This window comes from Gymnoscopelus braueri (genome assembly GCF_963280865.1).
Source record: "Gymnoscopelus braueri genome assembly, chromosome: 22".
NCBI lineage: Eukaryota > Metazoa > Chordata > Actinopteri > Myctophiformes > Myctophidae > Gymnoscopelus > Gymnoscopelus braueri.
In genome coordinates, this window is record NC_137624.1 from 7,074,298 (window position 1) to 7,096,642 (window position 22,345).

At 40.7% G+C, this 22,345-nt stretch overlaps 2 protein-coding genes across 3 annotated transcripts in view; one reads left to right on the top strand and one right to left on the bottom strand.

The window, feature by feature from the left end:
- Window positions 1-132: 132 nt before the first annotated feature.
- psmb7 (proteasome 20S subunit beta 7) lies at window positions 133-5,836 on the top strand. Its single transcript, XM_080419771.1, has 8 exons — window positions 133-227; window positions 1,535-1,628; window positions 2,205-2,302; window positions 2,623-2,763; window positions 3,241-3,356; window positions 3,638-3,696; window positions 3,782-3,933; window positions 5,533-5,836. Exons 1-8 carry the CDS (start codon window positions 166-168, stop codon window positions 5,642-5,644), a joined length of 834 nt encoding a protein of 277 aa, XP_080275897.1. The 5' UTR covers window positions 133-165; the 3' UTR covers window positions 5,645-5,836.
- Window positions 5,837-6,672: 836 nt separating this feature from the next.
- Window positions 6,673-22,345, bottom strand: part of LOC308078560 (kelch-like protein 23) — a 58,612-nt gene continuing 42,939 nt past the window's right edge. The window contains exons 1-12 of one of the 2 annotated variants that reach the window (XM_080419766.1): window positions 22,002-22,138; window positions 18,683-18,973; window positions 18,300-18,434; window positions 18,017-18,208; window positions 16,605-16,748; window positions 15,110-15,278; window positions 14,366-14,500; window positions 10,881-11,009; window positions 10,532-10,714; window positions 9,867-10,004; window positions 9,582-9,744; window positions 6,673-8,746 (exon numbers count right to left, since the gene is read on the bottom strand). In XM_080419766.1, coding sequence (XP_080275892.1) covers window positions 8,581-8,746; window positions 9,582-9,744; window positions 9,867-10,004; window positions 10,532-10,714; window positions 10,881-11,009; window positions 14,366-14,500; window positions 15,110-15,278; window positions 16,605-16,748; window positions 18,017-18,208; window positions 18,300-18,434; window positions 18,683-18,952 — 1,824 coding nt within the window. In that variant the 5' untranslated portion in view covers window positions 18,953-18,973; window positions 22,002-22,138 and the 3' untranslated portion in view covers window positions 6,673-8,580. Of the gene's footprint in view, window positions 8,747-9,581; window positions 9,745-9,866; window positions 10,005-10,531; window positions 10,715-10,880; window positions 11,010-14,365; window positions 14,501-15,109; window positions 15,279-16,604; window positions 16,749-18,016; window positions 18,209-18,299; window positions 18,435-18,682; window positions 18,974-22,001; window positions 22,139-22,345 lie in introns of those variants that run through there. The other variant, XM_080419767.1, reaches the window with a different exon arrangement.

Sequence of the window (22,345 nt, forward strand, 5' to 3'; positions counted from 1 at the left end):
CGCATATGTAAAAGTGCTCACGTGACCTAAAGTTGCTTCTTTTGGGCTTGTTTTCCTAGACCTTGTTGCTTATTTCTCTCACAAAACCTGGCAACACTGGCAAGAGGCACAAAAAATCTATGCAAAACGCCGACGTCACAGTTTACGGCAACACAGAGAAACAAAATGGCGACCCTATCGATGTGCCAGCCGCAAGTCGGAGGATTTAACTTCGAAAACTGCAAGCGGTGAGGCTTTCTGGACGCAATAAACACCAATATCACAGTTAAGATGTTAATAAAAGCCCTCGGGTGTCACGGCTGGTCGAGTTGAGTCGTTAAGTTAATGTTTTGAATGATTTAACGAACACGTCGCCGCCTCGACTGAATGACTCAGTCCTTTGTAGCCGTGGGGCCGCTAATGTTAATGTTTCTATTATTCGTTTTATATAAGCAGTTATGTTTAAACACGTTGAACTTGGTGTCAATATTTTGGCTGTGTCGTATTATGTTAAGAAATAGTGGATTTTTTTTCTAAAACAGTGAAAATAGCAGTCAGATCCATGTGGGCTTGTAGATTTGCTATTTATTTGCTGCACGATACTCTGCCTTCCTGCAGTGGTGGTGGAAGAAGTAGGCTACTCACATTTTTTACTTGGGTAAAACAAAGTATTAATAAATATCACAATGTAGAAATACTCCTGTTACAAGTAAAAGTCTGGTATTCAGAATTTACTTTTGTGAAAGTACACAAGTATTGGCATCAAAATATACTTAAAGTACTCTATGCAGAATCTTCTATTTCAAAATCTTTTGAAAATAGCCGATCTACAAGCTCCCATCGTGTCGCAAGCTTGTATCTATTTGTTCAATGTGTGTTTAGTAATACAAATCTACAAATTAACTAGTTACTACAGTTTTCAAATAATTGTAGTGGAGTAAAGGTACAATATTTTCCTCATATGTAGTGGAGTAGAAGTAAAATTATTGAAAATTGGAAATACTCCACAAAAGTAAAAAAAAAGAAAAAACCTCAACTGTACTTAAGAGTAAACTTGGTTACTTTACATCAGACTATTGGCATATCTGTCTATTGTAATTAAACACAATAGACAGATATGTTGTGCCAGGGAACCCCATACACGGTTTTATGTGAAAATGTTTCTAACGTTTTTTGAAAATGGCAGATCTACAAGCTCAGAATGTGTTGTGGTGCGACGTGTTCTGAGCTTGTAGATTTGCTATATGACAAATTGCAGCTGTATAATAGGTTTAAACTTAAGTGGTTAAGCTGTTTTTGATAACTCATTTAGCTGGGGACCCCCTAGAACCTCCTCAGGGACCCCTGGTGGTCTCCGGACCCCACTTCGTGAATCACTGCCTTAGTATACTTAAGTTGATCTTTCATCGTCATGTTGTGGCCACTTTGACTCAACAAACACACATATCTCTGTCATGTTACAGTTTGAAATGTTGAGTGTTTATTTGGAGAGAAAATGTGGATGTAAGACTAATTAACGTTGAACCACACTGACAGAAGTGCCTTCTATTTTCAGAAATGCAGTGTTGGAAGCAGACGTCACCAAATTGGGGTGCAGCTTACCCGCTGCTCGCAAAACGGGTACCACCATCGTTGGAATAGTTTTTAAGGTAATGTGTGTGTGTGTGTGTGTGTGTGTGTGTGTGTGTGTAAAAACACCAAGCAACCACTGATCCTCATTCCTTTCCACATCACCTCAGTGATGCTTAAGACAAGGGTTCCCAAACTTTTCAGGCGGTGACCCCCCCAAAATCATATTTGAACTGGGGACCCCCAACCCTGACAAGCAGTTTGACTCTGTTTCACAGATAAATATTGTGAAAATAGCCGAACTACAAGCTCACAGTCACAACGCCTGTAGTTCGGCTATTTTCATAATGTTTGCCTCTTTCTTACGTAATTGACAATTTGGTATTAAAATGTCTTAAAAGTCACTAAATTGTAACTTCAGAAATGTGCAGATACCCTGTATACACTTATACTGTATGTTAGTGAGAAAACAATGTTGCACATTAAAGCTAATCATCTGGGGACCCCCCAGAATAATTTGGGGACCCTCAGTTTGGGAACCACTGGCTTAAGAAACTCCTGACCACATCACTGTCGTGCCAACAATGACGGTGAAGCACACCCTCTCGTCTCGGTGCATTTCTCTAACCGCTATCTTTGTCCTTTCCCCCCGGCAGGACGGGATCGTGCTTGGAGCCGACACCCGGGCCACAGAGGGCATGATAGTGGCAGACAAGAACTGCTCCAAGATCCACTACATTTCCCCCAACATCTAGTACGTGCTCTAGTCTAGTGTGTATAATCTGTTGGACATGACTACCGCTCTGGTGTGAATATGTTGACGGAAAAAAATGTGAAGGTAAAATCCGAGCGATATGCACATTATACCTGTGCATTTTTGACACTGCTGCAAAAAAGATAAGCTATTGTACCCTAATTTTTTTTTTTTACATCCAGTGTTTTATTACTATTCTTACTTATTGTATCATTGTGTTAGAACTAAGTCCCACCAACATTTCGCTGTTGTACTTGTATAAGTTAGAGACAAATAAAATACAGAATTTCCCCATTTCACCTTCTTTTTTGTGTGTGTAGCTGCTGTGGAGCGGGAACGGCTGCAGACACAGAGATGACGACGCAGATCATCTCCTCCAACCTGGAGCTGCATGCTCTGTCCACAGGCCGTCTGCCCCGTGTGGCCACAGCCTGCCGCATGCTCAAACAAATGCTCTTCAGGTGAGCCTCAGTAGGGCTGACATTAGTTGGTTGATTAGCTCAATTGCGATCCGGTGATTATGTGGTAATTGTGACAGGCCAGAGCATTGGAACGACCCATAATCAGACAGCTGACCATGGGTGAATTTGGGGGTCCTTCACATGAACATGTTTGAGAAGCATTGGTATAAATCGCCTCTGTCAGGTGGAAACCTATATAATATAATATGTCCACAACTGTTACTTTTCAGGATTCAAATTCAAAAGTAGCAGATCTACAAGCTCAAAACGCGTCGCGCTGCATTTCGAGCTTGCAGATCTACTACTTATGGATGCTTTTGTGTGATGCTGTAGTATGATTAAGTAGGCCGTTAATTTACCCCCCCAAAAAAACAAACAGTTCAAAAATATGGAGATAAGACGTTTCTGCCCGACTGCAACGATATGAATTGCTGTGTGTGTGTGTGTGTGTGTGTGTGTGTGTGTGTGTGTGTCCAGGTACCAGGGATACATCGGAGCTGCTCTGGTTCTGGGTGGAGTAGACTGCAACGGCCCCCACCTGTACAGCATCTACCCCCACGGATCCACTGACAAGCTGCCCTACGTCACCATGGGTAAGTCCACACACGCACACATACAAAATGGAAAATAATCAACAGCATTTACGAACTGAATTAAAAACTTGATTCAGAAGAAAATGGACCCTGTCAGTCAATCAGAATTCTACATTGTATTAGTTAACAATATGGATAATAATGAATCGAAACCTTCTACATATCAGTTTCGATATATTTTCGGTTAATTGCCGAACTATGTATCTCTGTTGTTTGCACATCCAAGACGATGGCCCCTGTACTGTGTGTGTGTGCCAAACAATATTGTTGTGTGTTCTCAGGGTCTGGCTCCTTGGCTGCGATGGCAGTGTTTGAAGATCGCTACAAGGCCGACATGGAGGTGAGTTTATAAGTACAGTACTCGAGTAAATGTGCTTCATTACTATCCACCACTGGTCACAACGTTCCTTTTCTTCCGCTCCCAGGAGGAAGACGCCAAGCGGCTGGTGCGTGACGCCATTGCAGCAGGCATCTTCAACGACCTGGGCTCAGGCAGTAACATTGACCTAACGGTCATCACCAAGGGCAACGTGGACTACCTCAGACCGCACGACATAGCCAACCAGAAGGGAGTCAGGTAAACGGCTAGGAGTGCAACCGTTAATCAAACGAATTGATTATGAAAAAAAATTGATTAATAATTTATCCCTAGTCTGGGCATGTATAGGCAAAAGGATAAATGAAAATAGTAGATCTACAAGCTCAAAACTTGTAGATATGCCATTTTCATTTTTGCATGACACCTTGTGATGAAGTATGAGCTAATGCTTTGGTGGTCAATAACTATTTTTATGTAAAAGATTTTTAAAAAATTGTCAATATTTTAATCGAAAAAGTAATTGATAAAATAATCGCAATGTAAATAATGGATACTTGCAGCCCTATAAACAGGCACTCATCCTGGCTGGGTTTACACCAGGGGCGGCCAACCCTTTTTGAGTACATGATCACTTGGCCGCTTTCCAAGGCTGGTGTGATACCCAGTGCCAGACAAGGTCGTTGCTGTCAGCAGGAACCTTTTATCTCAAAATTTTGCTTAAATGAATGTCCTACTTCATCATACACGAGTGTTGCACTTTTTTTCTCCTTTTTACTACTGTATTACATCTTAAGTTATCACTTCATTAAAAACACATCTAATAGTTATAACATTAATGTGCAGTTATGAGTTGCATCTGTGCTGTATTTTCAACAGGTTCCCATTCCAGCACCAAGCAAGCTTTTCCCAATCACTTCAAATAATGTCCATTGTTCATATTGTCGCTGTCGGGTGGAAACTTCGTAAACACTTTCAACCTGGCGTCCCTTTTTTTGGGTCATGTAATTATTATAGGTTAACATGTTTAGAAATGGCAGCTATTGTAGGGCTATTTTCACACAACACTGTCATGCATCCAATCCATCAAAAGATGAATTATGGAGATGCAAGGTTTCTGCCCGACAGTGACAATTTGCATTTGCATGATCTAAATTTGGAATGACTTTTAATGCCATTATGTATTTGAATTCTAATCACGTGTGGCCTTTGTATCTCGTGGCCTTTTCTGTTTCAAGAATAAATGAGCTTCAAGTCTTGCAACAGTGAGTAACGTCGCAAAGTGCCTTCTGATGTGCAGAGTTTAGCAGAGTTTAGCCCACTAGTATTGTTTGACTACTAACCGAAGCTAATACCCCAAAACGTTTGGTTTGCTTTAACAATGTGTGTTTTTTATAACACCATAGGCGTAGGCCATCGCGATTTGTGATTTACATTGAGACAGAATGAAGCCGGGATCAGGATCAATGTGATCATTGATCAATGTGATCAATGATCAATTTCAAAACATTGTAAATCAAATACTGATTGTATCCTGTTCATTAACTACTTAAATTGTCTTTAGTCCAAACATGTGTTTTAAGTATATTTCAGGAAACTGCTTGCATTTGCCTCTATAACACTTTAGAATCTTTTCTTTGCAGATCTTCTTGCTCAATTTCTACTTTGTTGTGCGTCTGTCACACGCTGAAAATAGAAGATCTGTAGCTCACAATGCAAGCTTGTAGATCTGCTATTTGGTTACGTCTCCATTGGCATTCTGTGTGACAAAGTGTTTTTGTGTTTGCTGTCGGTCAAAGTCTGTTGAATCAGAACTTGAAATAACCCATTAATATGCGTTTAACTATCTCTTCTATCTAGAACTGGGGACTACAAATACAAGAGGGGAACCACCGGGGTGTTGAAGAAGGATGTGATCAAGTTGGACCTGGAGGTGGTGGACGAGACCGTACAGACCATGGATACTTCCTGAACCATCCCCTGCGTTTGGTTCCTCTCCTGAAATTCCTTCCCAATCTTTTTGTTCTCAGAAATGGTTTTCAGTACAAGTTACAGCAACAGTTGTTGCATGCATTTGCTATGTCTTGTGAGATTTCTCAGCTTCTTGTTTGTCCTTTAGAAATGGTTTTCAATAAAAGATCATACAATTTGGAGTCATTAAGAATCGTTGGTGTGCGATCTTTGTGGCGATGACTGTTTTTTGTTGGGGTGGGAGGGGGGGGTAGCAAGACGATACACAAATAAATAAATAAATACGTTAAACTGCTACAGTTAACTAATGGTTATAAGTAGCTCCAGCAGCTATTCAGCCAGTCGTTTTTGAAGAGCTTGTAAGTTAACAATGAAGCTAATAAACTTAAAGGTCATGTTAGTGATATATTTGAAGTCTTTAGTTTAAAAGGTAAAGCTCTATATTGTGATGGTAATCATTGATTTAGTCATTGTTCATTAATGGGTCTCTCTCCAGCTCTTCGATAAACAAATTCCATACAATCAAGAAAGGGAACCCATTTATCAGCTTAAATGTTATATTCCAACAAACAAGTACAAAATACAAATACAAAAGCATTTGTTGCATTCATTCAGGCTGGCCTATATAAAAAAAGAAAAATAGATGTATTTTAATTTTCCAAGGGTGGATATTGCCATGTTATTGTTTTGGAATGCTGATGTAAAACATTTTACTCCTGCCGTTTGCAAAATAACATTTATTCTTGAATGTCTCCGTTATGTCTTTACAGTGAGCTGAGCTCTATCCAACTCTTTAAAACAAAAACAGAATTGATACAATGAACCTTTGAAATTGAAAAAAAAAAAGTTATAGCTCTTGGATATGCATACGGTGCACACAAATATATGAAGTAAATTGTACATTTCTAATATGATAAACAAAAAGGTTTGCTGTTGAATTGGCCCAAAAAAAATTGACTTACAGCCAGGTGGTGTCAACCAAACAAAAGACCAAGAAGACAAAAGGGAATATGCACAGAGGTTTGTTAGATGCAAAAATATTATTCTTTAATGATCTACAGTGGTCAAATAAAAAAATGGTGTGAAGGTGCAAACGGATACATGTTTCGGTAAAAAAACATCCTCAGTCTGCCATGGCATGCAGAGTAAAGACACACATTTATTTGTTAATTAAGAGTCAGTTAGGATGGATCATGTTACAGGACTCACAACACACACAGATCAGCGAGACCTATGCAACAAATGTGAACCTATATATCGTTGCTGTCGGGTGGAAAGGAAACCTTGTATGTCCAAAACCATTCCTTTGTAATTATTTATAACAGTGAAAATAGCCCAATGCATTTTGTAGATATGCTATTTTCACTACTTTACTGTGACACTCTTGTATGATGAAGGGCATTCATTTACAAAAAACAGATAAATAAAAAAAAACATAAAAAGTTGAAATATGGAGATACAAGGTTTCTTTTTGACAGCGACAAAATTAAAGAACATTAATAATCACTAGTAATAGCATGATCCATTTTGCACATTTACAATTGACAGTATTGTCTCAGTAAACAAAATACAGTGACTTACAGATACAACAAATAATTACACATGGCACTAGAGCCATCTGCTGGTCAAATCACGCAATAGCAAGTACTTACTCTTATTCTCCCACATGATATGTATTAGGCTGTGAAGCCCAACTTGAAAAGATTTTGGGCCAGGAACCCCCATAAGAGAAGATCTTTACAACTGTCTTTACTGTAGGTGAAGAGAATTAAATGTAAGATCTGAAAATTCCTTCTTATGCATCTTCTCATTAGCTCAACTTTTAGCCAGAACTTCTAGCCAGTTCGTTTGGCTGGGGACCCAACTTTGAGAACCACTGGCGTGTAACAAACAATTAACGGATAGAGACATGTTATTTTCTATAACATTACAAGTCAAATTAAAGAACTGTAGCTAATAGGCCTAGGTGTCACCAACATGGCTGTAACTATTAGGCCCCATTGCCTGTTTTGGAAGTGGCAATAGACAGTTAAATACATATGTTGATTGTCAGTGATGTAAACTCAACACAAAAATAAGGGTGTTCTGTTAACACAATAATCAAAATAAGAATGACATTGACACTATAATTGCAGGCAGTTGCATGAAAATAACTTCCCTACTTGATATTAAAATGACATGGTTGTGGCCAGTATTAAAAGGTAGGGTAAGTGTTTTTTTTTGTTTAAAACAAGAAGTTTTTTGTTGAAAGGTTGAGGCTCTATATTCTGATAGTAATCATTGCTATGGAGTGTTTGTTCAGTAACAGGAGTCTCCCTGTCTCTCCAGCTCTTAATAAACAGAAAAGAAAATTTCAGGTAGGTGACAACAGTTCAGCCAATCAGGAGAGAGTACCCATTCATCAGCTTCATTTTTATAATGTTCCAGTTCCAAATGCTGTCTGCTCATTTCTTTGTGTCATCACTTCCAATTTCACTTGTTTAAACAGTATCCTGATTGGATAAAATTGGTATCCTGACCTGAAAATGCATTTTCTGTTTAATAAAGAACTGGAGAGACATGGAGACTTCTGTTCCTGAACAAACACTTTATAGCAATGAGTACTATCAGAATATAGAGCTATTTAACACCTTTAATTTCTGATGAGGGAAGAATGTCAATAAGGGCAGCTGAGACTTTGAACCCATTTGCTCAGTTTGGTAACCAACTTTACAATTTGTAAGAACCAGACATGTTTAAGGAAGAAGAATAACAAAAATAATCTAATAATCTAATAGAGCTAGTTACAACATGTGCCCGCACATTAAAACTGGGATTATTCAACGTGAATAATAGACTGACTAGCCCCCTGTGCCACCATCATCCTTCAGTAGTTATGAACCACTGTCTTAAATGTCTCTTAGCAACTTATGATGAAGATATTTCTTCATCTTCCCCTTAGTTCACAGGTACGCCATCAGCTGTGGCAGATTGGCTGACTGCATGTCCATCCTTCTTCAGCCTGAGGGACGCACAGCTGAAACAACTGCGACCGGTGGGCATCTCCCCCACAATTTCCCACATGTTCCTGTCTTCACAGTACCGCTCGATGGTATGGAGATACCTGTATGATGAGAGACCAATAGCCATGAGAGAAATGTCTAGTGAGAACTAGGCTTGGGCAATGGGACGAATATATTTGCAATGGGCACTTATTGAACTTTTATTTTGCAAATGTAATGGTCTGCCTCCTCGGGAATTCAACTCGACAAATAGCCTAATTTACAGACACAGTCTGCAATTGTCAGTGGTTACTGTATGATCGATTTGTGCTGCTGAAAAGCAAAAAGTAATATGACAGATTTGAGAACTAGACGAAACATGTATGTGCCGGTATGCATTGCATCCTTACCCTGGCATGGCTAGCCTAGCTCTGTCAGATTCGTCTTATTTCCTGGCTTTTGCACCCTGACCATTTGCTAGTATAGTTATGAGTGACAGATAGACTGCATTTAGACTACTTGCAACGTTTCACCATAGTGCTATTATGGCATAAATGTTCTTGCTATGAATGCTGCTAATTATGTTCTGTATGAAGGCTAGGTTATGTTGACTTGACTCCAGATGGCAGCTTAGCAATGGTTGCTATGCTGGCATTGGACGATCGCTACTGGGGGCAGGACTGAGCGATTGATTTTCCCGCGTGAATACATTGGCAATCACCGATATTTGGGCCCATGGTGGCTGGTAGGAAGATTACGCCATAATGCCCAAACCTAGTGTGAGCAAGCAGCCACTTTTTCCCAGGCTGTCATGAAGCAGCATCATGGGGCACAGAGGGAAGTATGCACATCCCAAAAGACGTGTTAGGTGCTGGACAACAAAACATACATTGGAGGAAAGGAAGGGAAGTCCGCACAGTAGAAAATTCACAACTTAATGAAGCAGCATCATCTCACCTGCCTTTGCCCTCCAGCCCTCCTAGTACGTAGATCTTTCCATCCACCACAGCTATGCCAGGATGGCATCGTTGCTTTTTCATGGGGGAACACCTGGTCCACTGGTTGGTTTTGGGGCTGTAGCACTCCACCTGGTTCATGAATATTGCCGAATCCTTGCCACCTAGAGATCAAAAAGGAATGAAAAGGATAGTGACTGTAGGTGAGCTCTATTATGTGGCTAAACTACAGTGAAGTTGAAGTGTCTGTTAAGGAATTAAGAGTCATTGAGAACAGGTATGATACCTATTATGTAGATCTTTCCTTCAAGAGAACACGAAGCTGAACCAGAACGTGGGACTTGCATAGGAGCGACTTGCGTCCATACACACGTGTTAGGGTCGTAGTTGTACATATGGGTCGGCTGTGTGATAGAACCATCCTCTGCCCAGGAAGACACGTGGCAACAGATTATTCATTGTCAACCGGAAAAGGTAGAATAAGTCATGATAATTAGATAATAATTCAGTCCCCACTCCTTTGGGGTATTTGTATCACTATATATTTGCAAATACGTGAAATTTCTTCTCTGCATTTGACCCATCCTAACTATTAGGAGCAGTGGGTGTTATTAATACGTACATTACATAAAAATAAAACACAACCTCATGAAACCCAGCAGCTTGAACCTGCAGGCAAATCTGTTATAACCTTTATTTATGTTATTTAAGTGGAGGTGTTGTATTGTTTTTTGCACATCCTAAGTAATCTCCCTCCCATTGTGTGTGGCAAACCTGCGCATATACACATTGACACACACCGACTCACTCATTCATTCATCAGCACACAATCAACATACATCTTTTGAAATGAAACTTAGAAATGTTATCCTTTCGATAATGGTGGAGCATGGCATCTATTTTTTGTACATTTGTCATTTCACCGTCAATGAAGATGTCAAAGTTCCATACCTATAACGTAGATCAGTCCATCTAGTGCGACCACAGCGTGAATGCAGAATTCTTCTGGCATGCCAACAGACTCCATGAGCTGCCAGGTGTTGGCATCGGGGTCGTACTGTTCCACTGAGTTCACACACGTCTCTTCATTCCAACCACCCACTGCAAACACATAGCTATTCAGCATCACCAGACCTATGTGGGGATGTACAAGAAAAAAACAAAAGAAAAAAAATAATAAACCTGATCATTAGAATTAATTACCGTGGCCATAATGAGCCTTGGGTAACCCAAGGCAAAAACCCATAGGGGTTATTACAAAACAAAGTTTAATTGAATTCCATAGTTTTGACAGTCGTACCGAAATCATAGCGTGCCGCATTCATGGGAGCCATCTTCAACCATGAGTCATGGGAAGGGTCATAGCGCCACATGTCTTTACTGGTTGAACCATCAGAGAATTCTCCGCCAGCCAAATACAGAGTAGAGCCTATGGTGGAAGAGTAGAAGAGAATTAAAACAAGTTATTCCACAATTGTTAAGGAAAAACATTGTTCAGAACTCAAGACACATTGCCATTATACAGATAACAACTTGAAAGGTCTTCACTGATACCCAATATGATGTCACCACAACCCATTCATACATTTTCATTACTTTGATGGTTCACTTATCAAGCCAAGAAATTCACCAAAATCGGTCCAGCGTGTTGTGTCATAAGCTGCCAGGTGGGCTATACACCAATTTATCAGTAGACAGCACCCTCTGAGCTATGAATTTGGTTCAATTCAATTTGATTATAGTTCCAAATCACAACAAGTTATCTTAAAGGAGAGTTCCGGTCATTTTAGGTTGTATGTTTGATGTGTGGCGACCACAGCGTGACAAAATCTGGCACACGCCAGGTTCTGTGAGAGAAACAAGCAACCAGCGTCATGTCGTTCTGCACGAGCGGTAGCTCATGCGGGACATTCAGCGCATGTTTGAGTATCATGAGACTCCACGATGAGTAGTAGGAGAAAAAACAACAACTTTGCATCGGTTAAAATAGGCAATTTTCACTCTTACACACGTCTCCCATTATGCCGCTGCAAGGGGTCTGCAGAATGGACAACAGGGGCAGATCTGGAAATATTCAACGTTCCTTTGTATGTTGGTGAGTGATTAGCCACACATCAAACATACAACCTAAAATGACCGGAACTCTCCTTTAAGACACATGGCAGAGATCTGAATTCGTCCAAAACCAGGCCCTAAGGTGGGCAATGGGCAGCCATCTGCCTAAACCGCGACGGAGGGAAAGCAGATCGAGAGATATACAAGCAACAGTAACAACAATAAAGGGGCAGTCTGAGGAGCATGTCTCCACCAGGCTGGGTGTCACGGGTTCCAGCCATCAGGAGATTCAGGACCCGAGGAAGCTGTGGGGGAAATATCATTTATACGGCACAGTGTAATGTTTTGCATTTGTGGTGTCCACTATATGACAGAAGTGAAAGTGCTTTTGGTGGTGCACTATAGTCTCTTCTCCCCTCCAATTTAGGGTTGATTGGATGTTGTTCATGTTTTTAAGAAATAGACCCCTCTCACTAATGTTTTTTTGGGAGACAATTACAGGCAAACAGTATGGTATATCGAAACCCTGTTTGACACTCTTCTTCACAACGCCTGAATTCATTTGCACCTAATTTGGTGAAAAATATGTTTCTGCAACAGTGACAATTGTAGCATTTGTGGCACACCGTATGGGTGTAATTGAAATAGCTTTGGCTCTGTGTTGTTTAGAGGCCTCTCAATGTGTGATTCAAATGTACAGCCGATCGGACGATGCGTTCACAACGATATATATCATAGCACCTTATGTATACAGTATTTACATTTCTCATAGTGACCTGTCATAGTGACCTGTTTTTCTGTTTCTTTCCGTCTCTTTTGTACAGACCTTTCTTGAAACTGAAACAGCTGGAGTTTGAATGACAAAGAATGTCACCCACTTTTTTTAACACCTGTAAACCTGTGATGTGACAATAAAGTTTAGTTGAGGAGGGTCTGCAATCACAATCCATGGAAGCCTGCAAAATTAGAAGGCATAAAAACTCTGGAGAGGTCCCTGAAATTTTTGTTATTTAATGCACTGATGAGACATGAATTAATGCATGCATGTTAGTAACAGAGGAGTGAATCTTCTTTGGCCTCAGGATTTAATTCAATTACAATTTGCCTGTTAACGATTCAATTCCACAATGCATCTCAATGTTATCGCTAATGGCTGCTCTTTCATCAGTTGATACAAGCAGTCAAATACATATTATGAACTGCTTTTTCATTTACAAAGTGCTTTAATGTGATCCTCCTGCAGTGAGTGCATTACAACTTTACAACTGTGCTGCCTGTAAGATACAAAACTAAGGTCAGCAGCTACAGTATAAGACAAGGGCTCTTCACAAACTATGAGTGCACAGTAAAAACCTCAGTGTTAATGTAACCAAATGGACCCGTGCCGCTTCGTCTGCCTTGGAACGTGAGGGGAGACATGATGGCTTTCCATAGCAGACCTACTAGCTCATAACATATTTTTACCGGAACCGCTGCCTACCGGTCCGCTGTTCATCAAATTATTGGCTTAGGAATGCAACAAAAACTAAAAAAAATGTCCAATAATTCTAGTCTCTATGGGGTGACTAATCAATAGGAAAAAAGCCATTTTGGGGGTGAACTATCCCTTTAACACAGCATCACAGTTCAATGCAACGTTACCTTCGGAAGTAAACCATCAAATCAACAATAAGCGTAAGCAGGCTATAAGTGATTATGTAATGTCACTGCATCGATGCAGAATCACCCATGCATCTTAGAATTGATTAATATCCACACCTCTAGTTAGTAAAATGGAGAGGGAGAGGAGGAGAGAGGGTGGAGATTGAGATGAGGAAGGGATGGACATGGTAGGAGGGAGGGAAGGTGGAGAGGGATAATTCACCATTCGCTCAGCTGCATGGAAAAACAAAGGGTCGTGACTCGTGAGGACAGCTGATGGATGTGAACTTCCCTCCAGCAAAGCTTCACCCCAACCACAGACTGTTTCAGATGATGCCACATGGAAAGTGGCTCCACAGCCATAAGGCCACTGTCAAGACCGCTAAAGAGCTTCTTCCCCTGGACAAGCCAGTTTCTGCCAAATGTCTGGAGCCTGCAAAAAGAGAGCTAGGCATGGTAGTACGTTTGCATCCAGACAGTATTGAATGACAGTATTGGTGGCATTATGTCAACTGTGTGTATTATGTGCTGCATATGGGGCTGCAGTGTCACAAGACACATTTCAGTGGAAACTGACAAAGTAACATTGTATCGTAGCTAACCTATGATGACTGGTGCTAATTACGCCCAAGTTGTCTACCACACCTTTAAGAAGTGGTTATAGTTTTAATGACTTGATAAATGAACCATCGCAATAATACCCTTCAAGAATTTGAACTGCCTTTCCATTTCAACGGAAAATGGTAAACAATGCATTTCAGCACCTTTATTCAAAGTGCTTTACATTCAACCTGGTTACCTCCCCAGGGAGGTTTTCCAAGCATGCCAGGAGCTGCCTCCACAACCCGACTCTGGATAAGCAGATAAGATGGATGGATGGATGGAGCAGATGGGGGTTCAGTGTCTTTGCTCAAAGACACTTCAACACAAAGCCAGGAAGATCCTGCGATCGAACCGGGAACCTTTCGGTTTCTAGACGCTCGCACCACCTTCTGAGCCACTACCGCCCCCCAAAACAGAGTAGGATTTGCTATAGGTCCTAAATTGATTGGTCTCTCTACCCCAGGTGACTGTGATGGTACCACTCACCTGACACAACCAGACCATGCCTGTGTATAGCGAAGGGCAGACTCGCCAGAGTCTCGAATTGACTGGACATGGGATCAAAGCTCTCAGCGCTGCGAAGGATCCCCTTGTCATCCCGTCCCGCCACCATCACTATCACTTCAAAAAGCAGAGGAAAAGGGGTGGGGGAGTGCCAGAGAACCAGAATGGATTTAAGAGCTCAAAGAGAAAACAGCTGTATTTAATAATATTGCTGCGCCTTATAGTTAAAGGTAGGGTAAGTGATATTGTTTGGTATTTTTGTTGTTGTTAAAAGGTTAAAGTACTATATTCTGATAGTAATAATTGCTACAGAGCGTTTGTTAGGTCACAGGGGTCTCTCCAGCTCTTTAGTAAACAGAATATAGTGCATTTTCAGGTAGGTGACAACATTTAAGGCAATCAGGAGAGTGAAATGCATTTTCTGTTTAATAAAGAGCTGGAGAGACATGGGAGACTCCTTTTACAGAACAAACACTCTATAGCAATGAGTACTATCAGAATATAGAGCTATTTAACACGTATTTTAACCAAAGTAAATCACTTACCCTACCTTTAAGTAAAACTACGTATAAAGCTCAAAGTTCAAAATCAAAATCTAAGCTGTTAATATATGTTAAATGTTAATATATTTGAGAATTTGTGTCATCACTGGAAATCCCCAAAAAGAAACCTGATTAATTTGTTCCACCATGTGTGCAACATGCATGCACGTGTGAGGCAGGGTACCTGTGGCCCTGCGTGGTTGAGCTCTAGGGCAGTAGGGCAGCAGATCCTGGTTCTTGGCCTCAGAGATGAGCCTCTGACAGCCCTGGGATTCTCTCACCACATCCACACACTCAATCACATCATGGAGGTAGGAGGGGCTGATAAGAGGCAGACGGATATGCTCAAGTACCTTCAAGAATAAAGAGAACACTCGTTATTTACTAGCCCAACTGAATATGGGCTGAACAACATTAAACATGGCTTTCAAATCTCTACATCTGCCTCAAGACAAGGTGAGGATTCAAACATGTACATATGGCACAATTTAATACTGTACTTTTTGTATCCTACTGTATATGTTTAGGAAGTATAAACATGACCAATATTCATATTTTTTATAATTCCACAACTGCCTGAAGCAAGCTGCTCCTGTGGTGTGCAACAACAGTGGTGTGCTGTTTAATCCTCCAGATTTAAATCAGTGGTTCTCAAGGACCCCCAAATTGATATGTATTTGGCCGCGGAACCCCATCTGAAAAGGTTTTGTGCCAGGGACTCGCAGAAGAGAAGATTTGTGTTAAAAAATGATTCAAAGATTTTCCCCCAAATGTTGTCAAAAAATAGCAGATCTACAAGCTTATATATCTGCTATTTTTGAATAGCCAACATATAAGCGGTTAACATTATTGTGATGCTGTATCAACTAATTTTGCTGGGGACCCCCTGGAACCTCCCCAAGGACCACTGGGGGTCCCCGGACCCCACATTGAGAACCAATGATCTAAATGTCTGACAGCCGTGGAAGGTTTCCTTATGCTGCACCTCCCAAAACTCTTCCTTGCTCTCCCATAGGACATCCCTGAGATTAGCAACAGACACAAGTATGGACTGCACAAAGACGCGTACCAAAAGCAAGTACCATGTAGATGCCACGCATGTAGTTAGATAGAACATTAGGAGTAATACAACTACAGCTGAAACTAATTTGATAATTTATTGATCTGTCTATTACTCAATTCATCTATGTGTAACTGGTGCTAGCAAGAGTAAAAAGGTGGGCATAATGAAAAGGAACAGCCCGCCACAAGAACACTGGATGTTATTGTACTTTATATCACCATTATGTGCACCCTAGCCAGTCTATGTGGTTCTCCAAATAAAGATGAATGGGGACAGTTAGGCATGTCTGTCATTAGTCAAACATTGTAAGAATACTGCTGAAGCAGCCACATCAGGAACACAACATCCACTGTGACGGTTTAGAGTCACAATACTGTTGTTAGTTTCTTGCATTGAATTGGGACAAAACACTGCACTGGGTAGATAGCTGACAGTAGAGGGTGCCAGTTTGCTGCCTTTAAACTAGAGGCCTTGATCATTATTGCGTGCCAATCGCGTAGATCTACGCGAACCTAAATAATTGCGCAGCGTGCCAGTCGCGTAGATCTACGCAAAGTGTTTTTTTTCTCAGGTTCACATTTCATTGTAGGCCTCCCTCGAGTGAGAAGTGACTGACCTTTTCAAAGCTCTGCCTGCGAGTAGGACACTTTTTTAACCACAACATGGCAGCCTCAAACACCATCTCCTCCTTGGATACCCGGAGATCATCCATGGAAAGAATCTCTGTCAGTTTGTCCACAGAGAGAGAGGGGAACTCTTCCTAGGGGCAGAAGCAATACAGTAGACTAGTTGTTAGAATACGACCCTGTTCCCATACTTCCTGAAGTAACCTTTTCTCCTCTCAAGTGCGCACTGGCAAATGTTAAATGATGGATTTATATACCGCCTTTATGCAAAAAGCACTTTATAATGTGCAGTATATTCACCCATTCACACAAACATTCACAAACCGACGACAGAGGAAACTACCAACCTGCTTATCGAGAGCAGATAGGGTTCAGTGTCTTGCTCAAGGACACTTTGGCACTAACCCAGGGGCAGCTGGGTGGAAATCAAACCGGGAACCTTCCGATTCCCTGTTGACCACACTACCTCCTTAGCTCCTGACAGGCTTGTTTGGTGAAAGGGACAAGTGACAGTACAGTAGCTTGTTAATATTAACCCATTAAGACCTGAGGCTGATTCCACAAATGTCTTCTAAATCAATCAATGAAACAGTTTTCTGAAAAACGTATGACGCTATATCAGTGGTGCTCAAACCTTTTCATGTCAAGGACCCCTAAAATTATATGTATTTGGCCACCGACCCCCATCTGAAAATATTTTATTCCAGGGACCCCCAGAAGCAGAGATTTGAGTAAAAAAATTGCTTTAAAAAATCTATTCAAAGATTTGCACACATTTTCAAGATAAAAACTAAATAGCAGATCTACAAGCTCGTAGCACGGCACGAAGTGACGCGCTATGAACTTGTATATCTGCTATTTTTTAATAGCGAAGCTAATGTGCTATATATATAGCTAAAATCTAAAATGACACAGATGCTTTCCCGGCATTTATGAGTTAATACGACTGATTGATGTTGGGTCAGTTGTGGTGGTGACAGGTCAATGACTTGAACATTTGATCAGCTTGGGTGGACCCGTCTCATACTGTGAGTCACTAGGCTTGTTCGATATAACGATCTAATTGGATTTTGAGTTTCCAATTATCCCTAATCACGTAATTGCCAATTATGTTACACAACTAAATGTGCATTTATAGCACACAAAATGTTTCCGTTTGGTTTTATCCCAGTGAGTTTGGATCACCCTCTCCTCCTGTGACTGTGAGCCACTAAATGAATCACTGAGTGAGAATCTCTCTGCTTATCTCTCTGCTTATTTCAGCATGACAACATCAGAATGGTTTGAGTGGTTTTTGCACATGTTTACACTATGTTTCTCTAAATAAATCTATGTTACACTACAACATTTCAACGGTGTGGAATTATATTTTTTGTTCTGATCAAGAAAGACTGCCTCTGACCTGCTGGTAGACAACGTTGAAGTGTCCAAGAATATAATCCATGCTCTGTTTCTGCAACCTTTTACAGGAATGGGCCTCAGCAAAGCAGTGAATTCCAACACAGTTCTTTTCATCCATGTGACGCTCCATGTAATGACAGCAGGCCTCCTGAACAGCCACAACATTCATCAAGTTTGCTGTTGCTAGCAGGGCCTAGACCAAATAAACACAATTGATATGTTTTAAAGCACGAATGCAGGTCCAAAACTGAGAATGAATAAGGTTTATGATGATAATACATCACCTGCACATTTGCTGTGGAGATGAGCACCTTTGAAGTGTAGGCATAGTTCACCATCATGCCAATCATCTGAGGTTCTACTCCATTGATGGCTACTCTTATCTGTTGAGACTCCATCCACTCTGTTGTAAACATTGCCTGTGCAGGTTGAAAAGATGAATGGCTGGTTTTGAGCTTATTGTTCATTCATGTCTTATTTACATTGTGTCAATACTAACAGTGCATTAATTGGATTATTATCGGTTCATATGAAAGCCAAAGAGGAATGCCATTTCCTTAAGAACACTGTGTCTGTCAATAAATCTTGACATGTGAAGTTGAGGATGTGTGTTTACCTCAAAGTAAGGGCTAAAGGAGGCTAGTACATTATGAGGATGTTTGTTTACCTCAAAGTAAGGGCTAAAGGAGGCTAGTACATTACGATGACAGGAGAACTCCTGTCCCTCACAGCAGAGAATCACATCACAAAACTCATTTTTGAGTCGTAGATTGTTGAGGCCCTCTAATATCTTGTTGGGATGTGTGTTCTCCACAAACACAAAGTTGTCACTCTCCAGTGAGGACAGCGCTACACTGGTGTCATCCTCCTGAAGTGTAAAGGTAACATCCATAGGGCAGGAGGGTAAACTGGCATCGACTGGAATCATTTCAGCCATGTCTCCCTTTGCTAGAGTAGCCTATAGGACAGGAGGAGAAGGAATAAAGGGTCAGATAGTAACGATTGTTTACACAATAGGCTTTAAACAAGCACGTCACCCATTTTCAACCTTATCTTCATGTAATTGACTGTGCATGACCGTAGTTCAAGGTGGCATTCCCATTTCTTGGTCCGGGTCAGTTTCTCATAGCTTCATTTGATTTGCTCAGCTGCAGATTTGAACCGGAAACACATTATGAAGGGGTTTGGTGTTTCCGGTTCAAATCTGGAACTGAGCCAATGGAACCACTTTAACCCTTTAAGACCGGGAACGCATCTGTGTCATTTTAAGATTTCTTTGGCTATTGAAAAAAAAAGCAGATCTACAAGCTCATAGCGCGGCACCGAGTGCCACGCTATGAGCTTGTAAATCTGCTATTTTTTAAAAATCTTGAATTTTTTTGCAAATCTTTGAATACTGTATATATATTTTTAAAGCCAACATTTGTAACTCAAATGTTTGCTTTTGTTTGATTTTGAGATGGGGGTCGGCGGCCAAATACATATCATTTTGGGGGTCCTTGACATGAAAATGTTTGAGAACCACTGATATTATAGCAACATAAGTTTAAAAAAAAAATATATATACATATATATATATATATGTATTCAAAGATTTGCACACATTTTCATAATAAACTAGAAAAAGTGCTCCTCGGAGCACAGGTCTCTGCCAGGTCAAGTACGTTATTGTGGGGCAGCAATGTTCGGAATTAGCCAATCAGGATGGAATATGAAAAATTGGACGGAACCATCTAGATCACTTGACTATATGTGTACCGATTTGCATGATGTTTGAATTTGTAGGAGTAATATAAAAAAGAAAAGTGGTGGCGCTATAATAGGGCAATGTTAAAGGGTGGCATTTGTTCTTCAATGTAGTGCGAATGTGCGTGCAAAGTGCCACCACAATCGGACGCTGCATTCATGATTTGTGGCATTTTGTTCAAAACGGGCCACTCCTGCAAACTTTAGATGTCAATGTTAGCCAATCAGGATGGAATATGAAAATTTTGACTATAGAGATCATGTGTACCGATGTGCGTGAAATTTGGATAAATTCTGAAGGCTTAATATCAAAAAAAGTGTTTTACATGAGTCGGCCTCCTGGTGGAGCTATGAAAGACAAATGTGAAAAATACAGGGCAGTTGTTTTTCCTTGGCCTCTAGGGAGTGTGCGTGCAAAGTTTCATGCAGATCGGTGCAGTTATAGTTAAAAACACAAATCGTCCATTTATAGCGCCACCATGAGGCTGATTTGAAAATGTTCAAGTGGTATTTCTTCCTCGGCCTAGTGGGAACGTGCGTGTGAAATCTCACGGAAATCGCAAGCTGCGTTCATGATTTGAGGCATTTTGTTGAAAACGGAGCAATCCTGCAAACTTTGGAAGCCAACCTTAGCCAATCAGGATGAAATATGGAAAATTGGACAGATCCGTGTTGATCACATGACTATAGAGATACTGTGTACTGATTTGCGTGATGTTAGGATAACATCTGTAGGAGTACTGTTAAGAAATGTGTTTTGCAAAAAGCGGCCTCCTGGTGGCGCTATAAAAGGCTAATTTGAAAAAAGAGGTTCTGCTCTGGCATCCAGGGAGTGTGTGTGCACAGTTTCGCTGCGATCAAGCCAACGGTGCCGGAGATTAGCTGTACACAAAATGACAGAATGACGGACACACGGACGGACGGACGGACGGACGGACACACACACACACACACACGGACGGACGGACAGGGGGCAAAACATACTCTCTCGCCATGCCTTTCGGCCTGGCGGAGACAATAAATAAAATAGCAGACCTACAAGCTCATAGTGCGGCACTCGGTGCCACAGTAATGTGCCAACAGCTTGATAACTGTATTGATATACACTTGTGTTCTTGTCAACTTTGTATCTATCTATCCTCAGTATACTGGTACCAGGTCAGGCCCCTCTATTATAATGTGGTATAAAATAGTGGTTTTATATTTTCTTCATTACTTGCTGCATTTTCACAAATCAATGAATGCTTCCACAACTTTACAAAGTGATTTTCCACGTCCATGTGTGGATATTTATTTATAAGAGATAAGAGAACATTTGTCGTGTCTGAACTCTGAACATCAAACGTGGAATAACAACACATGAGCTTCCTTTAGCCTTGGATCAAGACGGTCTTGGAGTTTTTTCAAAACAGTCTTTCTTATTTGGGGTCCGTACATTTACATAAACGTCAAAATGTAAAATATAAAGTGCTTACCCCATGGCCACGGATGTTAGAATTATGTACGGGCCCTCGGAAGTACCCGTATATTCCTTTTTATTTAATAAAAACATTTTAATCCGATTGGTGGCCATTTTCTCCGTATGCTTTCAACTAAACGACCCTATCGGTTGGGAGGTGTATTGCACTCTGATACATTATAACTCAATGAGAAAATGCCCACCAATCGGATTAAAATGCTTTTTATTGAACAATACGGAACATACGGGTACTTCTGAGGGCCCGTACATGATTGTAACATCCGTGGCCATGGTGTAAGCACTTTATATTTGAACGTTTATATAGATGTGCGGGCCGTAAATGCGAAAGTGCAAAGACTATTTTGAGGAAAAAAAAGACTCCAAGACGGTCATGTCATCACGACTGATGATCCAAGGCTACAAACGGCCCCAAAACAGAGTTGATTGCGAAATTTTTACTCTAACGTCCATCACACATGGACGTTTTTCCACTTCCATGTGTGAATATTTAAGAGATAAGAGAACATTTGTCGTGTTATAACATCAAACGTGGAATAACAACACATGAGCTTCCTTGAGCTTACAAAGCTAGCGCTACACAGACAAGGTGAAGCTGTTCTACAGTGAAAAACCTCTTAATAAAATAATGTTTATGAAGCTCTCATACAAGCGTACAGTCTCTATGACTTTGTGAAAACAACAACAGAGTGAAAGTAAAAGGAGTTCAAAGCGTTGACAACAATCATCCTCCCTCTGTTCTGCTCCTACAGTGTTTGTTTACCTTGTAGAAAGGTGATTCTTGTAGGATAAAGGAGCCTCTTTATTTCTCACATTAAGTCACGAACAGCTTTGATCTTTCAATCAAGGATGTTTTAAAAGAAGCTCCTTCTTTTTTTTGCACCGATAATATAAAGCCTAAATGTCAACAAACCATAGCAACAAACCCCACTTCTTCTACTTCCCGCCACTAGAGGTGCATTACTGCCACCTACTGTGTGGGAGTGTCTTTGACTGACGTATTTTATTTAGTAAGACATGAGAACAACATTACATGGAAGTACAAATTCACAATACAAGGTCTACTAAACTGGGAGACTCATTAAGCACTGAGCTTGTTTAAGATGA

Coding starts and splice junctions, on each gene's coding strand:
- psmb7 (XM_080419771.1), top strand. CDS start 166: ATGGCGACCCTATCGATGTGCCAGCCGCAAGTCGGAGGATTTAACTTC. Junction 228..1,534: donor AACTTCGAAAACTGCAAGCG/GTGAGGCTTTCT, acceptor TTCTATTTTCAG/AAATGCAGTGTTGGAAGCAG. Junction 2,764..3,240: donor CTCAAACAAATGCTCTTCAG/GTGAGCCTCAGT, acceptor GTGTGTGTCCAG/GTACCAGGGATACATCGGAG.